Raw genomic sequence first — 10,579 nt, 5'->3', positions numbered from 1 at the left:
CCCAATGAACAGAATGGGAGACCACTAGACCAGAATTTGGCTGATCTCAGCCAGTTCCTGGTTTCAACAGATGTCACTGGAAGAAGATCATAGCACGCAAGCTTGCTGTAAAAATGGAAATTTCAGAAATGAGCATTTTTATGTTTATGCATAATTTTTCATGGATTTTCTGTACAGTGAATAAAAATGACACGTGTAACCACCACGGAGTTTCTTTTATCATTAAATAAATTGGTGTGGAAAATGAAAGTGTCCTCTACAGATTAACCCAGACAAGCTAAACCCTCCTTTCTTAGTTTGGAATTCAATTCCTGAGATTCCCCTGATATACTATTAGCACATCCTACCATCACAACTTTCTGCCTTTCTTTACTGGTCCTTGGCCTTCCTTCTTAACCTTCAGCCACTGCCCTTTATCTCTTCTGCTTTCTCCTATTTCTCCTAATCCATCATGTGTCTTCTTTCTTAACCCTTCCTTCTCTCCATCTGCAATTATTCTTGCATTTATCACCTTCCTTCTCTGGCCTCACTCTTCTGTTCTTTCATGCCAACCACATCACTTTCCCCATCCCACTGCAATACTTTCTAAATCATAACTTTACCCAAATCATACACCTCCTGTCTACTCCCCATTACCATCAACACTTAGCTTTATTTCTCCCAACTATTTCCTACTTCCTTTTCTATCCACTTCTTCTCACACTATCTCCATCCCACCTTAGTTTAAATTACAGGGACCCTCAGAGTATCACTAGCTTTTACTACATTCTGCTCCTCCTTATCCTATCTTTCTTTTTTTTATTCCACCATTTCCCGAATTCTCTCTGTGACTTTTTATTCTCTCTTTTAAACCCTTCCTCTCTATCCACCATTTTCCGTATGTCTATTCTTACATTTAAACTACTATTGTCCATTATATAAATCAATCCTTATTTCTCTCGATCCTCCTTTTACTAAGTATCTCTCCTTGCAGTGCTTTTCTTGCCTCCCATCCATCCTTTTTCTCATGCCTCCACTCCTGTGACTTAAATCCCATCCTTCTCTCTGTGACTTTCCACTCTCACTTTCTCAAGACATTCTCCTTCCACATTCCATCCACTCCACATTCCATCCTTCTCCTTATGTCTCTCTCTTTTTCCCAACGAATGATCTCTGTCCTCTATTAAGCACAATCCCTTTCTCCAGTCTCTCTTATTTACTATGTATCCCTCCTTGCAGCCTGTTTCCTGTCCCCTCTGTCCTCTATCCTTTCTTTCCCCCCTCCCCTCCTCCAGTGTGACAGCTCAGCACCCCTCCCTGCTACATCCCCTGCCCTATCTCCCCCTTGCCTCCAGCAGTCTCTCCAGAGGAGGGGGAGGGGAGTGTTGGAGGAGGGAGAGGTGCTGTCATCCTGGGAGGAGGGAGAGACTTTCACAGAGAGACAGGGAGCCTGAGAGTGAGAGAGAGGGTCCGGCCATTGCCAGGGATTCCCGGCCCGTCCACCCAATGAATGGCGTGGCTTTCTGCCTGGTGGGATCCCCGTCTTCCCCGTCCTCACAGGTAGGTACTGGAGTGAGGTCAGTCCTCCCCGCCAGCCTGGCAGGAGCTCGGGTACCGCCGGTAATGGCTGGTGTGGAGGGATGTAGATTATTGGGGGCCCTGCTAGGGCGGGGGAGATTTATCCGGGTATCCGTGAATGAGAAGTATTTACTAAACTGCGAAATCATATCCCCAGCCCTACCGAGAAACACACTGTGAGGGACCCCCAGGGACAGCCAGCATGGACTGGGAACACGCCAACATATACCGGTGCCTTGTACAAAAAAATGCCACCCTGATCTGCTGGCTATATGCACAGTTTAATCTTTATCATACTGACAGTGTGTCCGGTGCTGATTATATAGGTAATACTGGCCGTGTGTTCAGTGCTCGTTGTACACTTTACAATACTGCCTGCAAATATGTTCAGTGCTGATTTGCCTAGTATAGGATGTACAGTATGTGCAGGGCTGGTTTATATAGTATGTGTAATAGTGTATATATGTAATAATGTGTATGTATATATCTATAATCTATATTTGTGTGCGTGTGTACAGTTGAGACCCTCACTTTCTTGGCCCACATTGTTTATAGTATGGGCAGTGTAATGTACTCTGTCCATAGCACTGGCAGTGCACACAGTGTTGATTTGCACTATTTTATAGTAGTGGTATGCTGTTCAGTGCTAATGTGCTCTGTTTGTAATAAGTATGGCCCTGTACTCTGTGCTGTACCTCAGTGTTTATAATAGGAGGAGTGAATTAAGTGCAGCATTCCAATTTTTGTAATTGAAGTATGATGTGCAGTGATGAACTCCAGTACTTACAGTATTGGCAATGTGCACATTTCTGAACTGCTGTGTTAGTGCTACTGCCAGGATGCACACTGCTGTACTGTACACTTTGCTGACTATTTGTACATTGTAAATTGTTATAATACTGTAGTTATTATATACAGTGCTGGATTTGGATGTTAATAGTTTAATTGATTTTTATGATTAGTATAAGCGCCAATATGTTCCTCAGAGCTTTACAATTATAGAAAGGTTTTGTTTTTTTTAAGTTGAAGAATGAGTTTACAATCTGAGGTTTACAGTGCAGATAGCTTGTACAAAATAAAACTTAAATGTTTATAATAACGTAAATGTGTACAGGGCTTGATTCCGGTGTTTGTAATACCACCAACTTGAACTTTCACATTTACGATGTTGATAATTTGTACACTGCTGGGTTTCAATGATTATTCTTGCAGTGTGTGCAGTGGTTGGCTTGTTTATATGTAAATCTGCTACTGTAAATGTTGGGTGTACTAAGCTTTAATGGTATCATGTAAAGAGCAGCAGTGTAGGCATGACTATTCCATTCAGACGCTTCCGGATGCTTTTAGGAATGCCTGGGTGTTTGTGGCAGTGGATGCATGTAGGGCTTTGAAGGGTGGTGTGCAGCAATGGATGCATGTGGCATTGGATGCATGTTTGGCTGCGTGCAGAGATATGAAGGTGCGTGTGGCATTGGATGTATGGGTGGTTGTGAGGGTGTGTGCGGCATTGGATGTATGGGTGGCTGTGAGGATGTGTGTGGCATTGGATGCATGCTGGTGTGTGAGGGTGTGTGGCATTGGATGTATAGGTGGCTGTGCGGGTGTGTGTGCGGCATTGGATGTATGGGTGGCTGTGAGGGTGTGTGTGCGGCATTGGATGTATGGGTGGCTGTGAGGGTGTGTGCGGCATTGGATGTATGGGTGGCTGTGAGGGTGTGTGCGGCATTGGATGTATGGGTGGCTGAGGATGTGTGTGCGGCATTGGATGTATGGGTGGCTGTGAGGGTGTGTGTGCGGCATTGGATGTATGGGTGGCTGTGAGGGTGTGTGTGCGGCATTGGATGTATGGGTGGCTGTGAGGGTGTGTGTGCGGCATTGGATGTATGGGCGGCTGTGAGGATATGTGCGGCATTGGATGTATGGGCGGCTGTGAGGGTGAGTGTGGCATTGGATACATGCAGGGCTGTGTGTGCAACAGTGGATGCATAAGGGGCTCTGAGCATGTGTGTAGAGCTGTAATGGGTATTGTGCACAAGTCATGGATGTGTGTGGCTCTGTGTACATGTTGTCAAGGATGTGTGGCAGTGTGTGCATGTTGTAGGGTTGTCTGTGATGTGTGTTACAATGTGCAAACTTGTTGAAGGACTGTCAGTGCGTGTAGTAATGTGTGTCTTGGTGACAAAAATATTTTCTGGAGTGCTCTTAAGGTTAACGGGAGATGTAGGCTTACAGGTATCCTAGTGAAACATTAGCTGAGATACAGGTACAGTGTGTGTACGGTATTTCAAGTGATATTATAAAAAGAATAACCACTACAGCTCATTTGGATGTCTTCTCCCCAGCGTGCATCAAACAGTTATGTGTAGGTTGACAACATAAAAGTGCTTTTCTTGGAGCCCAAGCTGTGACCCTCTATGTGGACGTGAACTTTTTAATTAGACATCAAACTTTTGACTAACCCGCAGCCAGTGCTCTCGGACGGCGATTGCTTTACACAGAGTTGGACAACTTAATGCAGTCACTTACTTCATCATATGCATAGAAGCAGCAAAGGGTCTGGTCTGTAGTCACTGGGAGAGACATGTTTTGGTTGTTGAACCACTGGGGAACTTTTCAACACATGCCTGTGTGACATTACCTAAAATTCCTATTCACCACAAGCCAGTGTGTGCGTGCGTGCGTGCGTGCGTGCGTGCGTGTGTTGAAAGCCACCAAGTATGATTCAAATATAGCGACTTATTGCCTGCAAACAATATGAATACAGTTTATTTGTATTTTTTTGTGATTTCCATTTGGCAGTTAATTATTATTATTACATGTATTTATATAGCGCCAGAATATTCCGTAGCACTTTACAATATTATCAAAGGGGGAGATTTAACAATAAATGAGACAATTACAAAAACTTACAGGAACAATAGGTTGAAGAGGGCCCTGGTCAAACGAGCTTACAGTCTATATGGTAAAACTAGTAAGTTTAGCTACAGATGTGCTTTGTACTTGATGTTTACCTGTAATAATGCTAAAAGTAAATGTGAAATGTACAAGCTTACAAATGTAGGTGTCTCTTGGAAATCTTTCTTTCATTGGAGTGTGCCTTGATCCAGCAATAGTTGTCAAACCGCTCCTCTTATCTGTAGTGGTTGTGGTGCTTAGAGTGTTCCTATAATGTAAACATGGCAATACAGTATTTTGAGTTCTGACTCTGAGAGCAATTGATTCCCGTTACTGGAGATGATCAATAATTGCCACTTCTGGTCGGCTTGTATTTTAACTTTTGCTAAAGTATTAAAAGGAGTAGTGAGGTCCTACATATCCCAGCAGTCTACTACATCATGAACTCCTATGACTTTAGGTCCAGCATTCCATTGCTGGGCTGCTCTGAATCACGTCACTACCCAGTCCTGACAGGGATGGCACTCACAGAAGTTACATGTAAGATCCCTTTTAAGGACTAGCCTGACAGGGAAATGGTACCAGCATGGACTATGCTGTGTGTGTAGATTGAATGAACTGTATTAGTCCACTAGACAAAATACCAGAGAAAAGCTTGTCTTTTAAATATTATGTTAGTCCAATAAAAAGGGTATAATTATAAATATAGTGTAGTGTATATGTATATATATCTGTGTATATCCTATATAACAGTGTATGTACAGTATGTATAAAGGGCTGTTAGTGTGAGCACTACCGTACTGTCAGTGTACAGAGCAGTGAACATGTCTTTCAGTGTGTTTAGCTGTTTATATAGTGCAGTGTGTATCAATGTATGCATGTACAAAAGGCTATCGATGTATGTCTGTATTATCATGTATCTATGTGAGTAGTATGTTCCTCTAGAATGTAAGCTCATTGAGCAGGGCTCTCCACCTCTGTTCCTGTACGTCCAGTTGTCTGGTTACAATTACATGTCTGTTAGTCCACCCATTGTACAACGCTACGGAATCTGATGGTGCTATATAAATAATACAATATTAATGATAACTGTTAGTGTACAACAGAGTATGTATATTGCAGTACTGGTATACATGTATAGGAGCAATGTATGTATTTAGAGGTGTCAGTGTCTTTATCAAAGTACGTATAGTGTATTGTAAGCTCGTTTGGTCAGGGACCTCGTCACTTACTGTTCACGTGTGTCTTGTGTGTTTCTGTAGAATCAAATGTTTCTTGTTTCCTATTGTACAGATCTGCTGAATATGTACGCACTATTTAAATGAATGTATATTTGTTGGGCAGTCAGTGTATAGTAGTGTTCACGCAGTAAGTGGTTGATTCTTTAAACCATAAATTGTAGGGATGCAACAAAAAAGAAGGACACCCCACTAATAATACATATACATGCAAACCTACTGAAAAAGTGTGCCCTCTAAAACACCAAACTAATAGTAATACAAAAACGAAAAAGTAGGAATGCCAAAAGAGTGAAATAATCACTTCTAAGATATAAATGGAAAAATACAACCTTATAAAATGACAGCTAAATGAACAATATCTGTAAAAAGATATATAAATCGCACATAGAATAATAAGAGTATAAATGAATGGACACGCAGGATGTGTATATATATAACTCACAAAATGTAAGTGAATCTCAGGCCCATCATCCTTAGTCAGAAGTAGTCTTCAGAATAATATGTAGAAGATCTTCTTTTGTGCTTGTAAAATAAAGAAAACCAAGAGATAGTGCAGATAATATGAAAAATACAAAGAATTTATTACAAATTGCACTTACAAAGGTCCAAATAAAACCAGCATATAATCCACTGCAGAGTGGAGATAAGAATACAGCAAGTAAATCCCCCAAATGTAGTAATCCAACGCGTTTCGTCCACTGGACTTCCTCAGGGATTGTAATCCTCTTCTTCCCAATCTTTGTTTAAATATGCCGCCACAAACACATCCAATGGAGATCACCTGTGGAGTAAGTCTGTCGCGTACGTTTCATGCTGGAACGCACTGAAGTCATCCGGCGTCATTTCCGGTTCCAATTTAACGAAAGAATATATCATGCGTTCCACGTTGGAACGCAACACACCATTAAAACACAATATATCTGAAAGTGTCCCATCTGGAAAGCGTCTGTATATATAAAGAAACAACCAAATCGAAACCTTAATAGAGTAAAACACATAACTAAAAAAAAATCGCCGTTACTTCCGGTTCCGGAATAACGGCCGAATACACTATGCGTTCTACATTGGAACGCAATAGCAAAAAATGCCTAAAAATAGAAAGCTTCAATCTGATATTATATATTGCCAAATACATGGATCTGATATATCCATAGAGATTCTAGTGGGGCAAAAAGGAGAGAATGTGTAAAACAAAATGATAATGAAATAATAATGTAAAAAATACATGATAATAAAAAACGTTATAAATAAATATAGATGAATTGAATACAAATCAATAATAAATATAAAAGAATCTAATAATGAAAAAATAAAATAAAAAATGTATTAAAGAAAAATTATACATAGCACAATCGAACCGGAAGTAACGCCGATTTTTTTAGTTATGTGCTTTACTCTATTAAGGTTTCGATTTGGTTGTTTCTTTATATATACAGATGATTTCCAGATGGGACACTTTCAGATATATTGTGTTTTATTGGTGTGTTGCGTTCCAACGAGGAACGCATGATATATTCTTTTGTTAAATCGGAACCGGAAATGACGCCGGATGACTTCAGTGCGTTCCAGCATGAAACGCACGCGGCAGACTTACTCCACAGGTGATCTCCATTGGATGTGTTTGTGGCGGCATATTTAAACAAAGATTGGGAAGAAGAGGATTACAATCCCTGAGGAAGTCCAGTGGACGAAACGCGTTGGATTACTACATTTGGGGGATTTACTTGCTGTATTATTATCTCCACCCTGCAGTGGATTATATGCTGGTTTTATTTGGACCTTTGTAAGTGCAATTTGTAATAAATTCTTTGTATTTTTCATATTATCTGCACTATCTCTTGGTTTTCTTTATTTTACAAGCACAAAAGAAGATCTTCTACATATTATTCTGAAGACTACTTCTGACTAAGGATGATGAGCCTGAGATTCACTTACATTTTGTGAGTTATATATATACATCCTGCGTGTCCATTCATTTGTACTCTTATTATTCTATGTGCGATTTATATATCTTTTGACAGATATTGTTCATTTAGCTGTCATTATATAAGGTTGTATTTTTCCATTCATATCTTAGACGTGATTATTTCACTCTTTTGGCATTCCTACTTTTTCGTTTTTGTTTTACATAAATTGTAGGGAATTGAAATTGAATTGCAAAATTAAAGCAAAAAGTGCTGATCTGGAGAAAAACAAAAATCTCCAAGTGAGCTAGTTTAGTCTGAATTTTGTAATTTGTCTGCCACAGTTTACTGTATTGTTAATATACTTTTTTGTATATCATACTGCTGTATATGTATAGTTTATTTTTATTTTATTTTCTCCTATTTTTGTCTATATTTTTGTTAGAGTATTATATAGATGTGTATAAAAAAAACAACTACCCTGTATTATATGTGTAGGCTGTTATTACGGTAGGTAACATACTGTAGTGTGTATGTTTTTGATAATATTTGTATGCTGTTGGTGCGTGTATTTTTGTTGATAGTGTGAACATCAAAATGTATAATGCTTTCTATGTAGGTATGTAGGGAAGTCTGTGTATACAATGTCCTTTTATTCCCCGCTCTCCCAGGTCTGTATCTAACAGTTATTGTACATATCTGTTGGAAAGTCATAGCAAGAATCCTCCTCTCCTTAAATGAATCCTGGATAATTTGGTTATGGTGAAAATAAATACATTTGTCTTTTGAGGAAATGCTGACAAATGATAAGCTTGCTGTAACTTGTTTGTCTCAGGTCGGTCTCTGTGCCCATTCTCCATATTTTAGTGCATTTTTGTGGTTAACAGTGAAGATGTCTGACTTGTTTGCTTGCCAGAATGTGTGGTTACCATGACAACAATCCGACTATAGATCTCTGTGTTTAATCTTTACATCATTTCATTTTCCTGCTTAAGTGCGTATGTTTTTAAGGTGATCTATTTTCATGAATCATTGCATATTTTATTTGACTCTTTTGATTTTTAGATATGTGTGGAAGTTTATTTATTCATTTAGCAATTCTTATCCAGAGAGACTTAAGTAGATTAGGAATGATTAAAATTTTAAAATTCAGTTGTAATACAGTCAGACAGTACTTTATAAATGATTAAAGGGGCACTCTAAGCAAATAACTACTGCAGGTTACAGAGTTGGGGGTGGTCTTCAGGCACTGGTAATAGCCCTGGTTTAGACTATACGAACTCTGTGTGTGTGTATGTATGTATGTATGTGTATATATATATATATATATATATATATATATATATGTGTGTTTGTATATTTCATTTGTATATACTTATGTTTCCTGTACCCGGCCAGACTGAAATATAGTGCTCACTGAGAGAGCACTTCCTGTCAGTCCGGCCGGGTTCAGGATACTGAATCTCCTGTACCGCGGTGTGCACTGCTCCACTCGGCTACGCTACCAGGAGACACACCAGGGAGCGGAGACCAAGGAGGGGAGATACACACCGGGGATCAAGGAGGTGAGAGAGGGACACTAAGGGACGGGGGGAGGGAGACACTATGGGACGGGGAGGACCAAGGAGGGGAGAGAGGGACACTATGGGACGGGGGTCGTAGAACACTATGGGACAGGGGGTGGAGGGGTGATAAGAAACATTATGGGGGAGGGGGTGGTAAGGAACACTATGAGACAGGGGAGGGGGGAGAACACTGCAGGTGATAGAGGAACATTAAGGGAGGACACTAAGGTACAGGGGAGGGAAGGGAAAATGAACACTGGGGTAGGGGCGGGACCACTAAAAGTGAAGGGAGAGGAATATTAAGGGGAATGGGGAGGAGGCAACTAAGATACAGGTAAAGGGGGCCACTAAGAGACAGGTATGGGGTGGGGGAGTTCCTACCGCACATAATTACACACAGACACACACACTGCATCCACTACACAAGCACACTACATCTACTATGCAAACACACACTGCATCCAATCAAATACTCTCACTGCATCCACTACACACACATATAAATATTCTTGAAAACATAAAAAATCTGACTGGCATGTATATTTTGTGCATTTACCACTTAATAAAAAAAAAAAAATACGGTAAATGTACAGAATATCGGTAAGCTATCGGTATCGGCTCTAAAGAAAAAATCAATATCTGTCGATCTCTAATGTGTGTGTGTGTGTGTATGTATATATATATATATATCTATCTCACTGAACAAAATTATAAACGCAACACTTGTTTTTGCTCCCATTTTTCATGAGCTGAATTCAGATTTAAGACTTTTTGTATGTACACAAAAGGCCTATTTCTCTCAAACTTTGTTCTCAAATCCGTCTAAATCTGTGTTAGTGAGCACTTCTCCTTTGCCGAGATAATCCATCCACTTCGCAGGTGTGGCATATCAAGATGCTGATTAGACAGGATGATTATTGCAAAGGTGTGCCTTAGGCTGGCCACAATAAAAGGCCACTATAAAATGTGCAGTTTTACTGTATTGGGGGGGTCCGAAAACCAGTCAGTATCTGGTGTGACCACCATTTACCTCACGCAGTGCATCACATCTCCTTTGCATAGAGTTGATCAGGTTGTTGATTGTGGCCTGTGGAATGTTGGTCCACTCCTCTTCAATGGCTGTGCGAAGTTGCTGGAAATTGGCAGGACCTGAAATATGCTGTCTTATACGCCGAGTCTGTGTAGTGTGTATATAATAAATGCAGAGTGTGTGTGTAAAGTGAATGTAGTGTGTGTGTGTGTGTGTGTAGGTATGTAATGTGTGTAAAATTGGGGGGGGGAGGAGGGCATTTTTATTAAAAAAAATAAATAAAATTTGTAAAAATCTAAACATTTTAGTCCCCCTCCCTGCTTCTTACCTGGCCAGGTAGGGGGGATATGGCATTCCCTGGTGGTCCGGTGGCATGGACTCTGCAGA

The 10,579-nt window shown here is 40.3% G+C and overlaps 1 protein-coding gene across 1 annotated transcript in view; it reads left to right on the top strand.

Moving 5' to 3' along the window:
• The first annotated feature begins 1,312 nt into the window (after positions 1-1,312).
• The window catches only part of ARHGAP23 (Rho GTPase activating protein 23), a 95,912-nt gene continuing 86,645 nt past the window's right edge, over positions 1,313-10,579 (top strand). The window contains exon 1 of the mRNA XM_063458837.1: positions 1,313-1,539. Within this exon, the coding sequence (XP_063314907.1) occupies positions 1,486-1,539 (54 nt within the window). The 5' untranslated portion in view covers positions 1,313-1,485. The remainder of the gene's footprint in view (positions 1,540-10,579) is intronic.

Source organism: Pelobates fuscus, chromosome 6, assembly GCF_036172605.1.
Source record: "Pelobates fuscus isolate aPelFus1 chromosome 6, aPelFus1.pri, whole genome shotgun sequence".
Lineage (NCBI taxonomy): Eukaryota > Metazoa > Chordata > Amphibia > Anura > Pelobatidae > Pelobates > Pelobates fuscus.
This window is presented reverse-complemented; position numbering and strand designations above follow the sequence as displayed.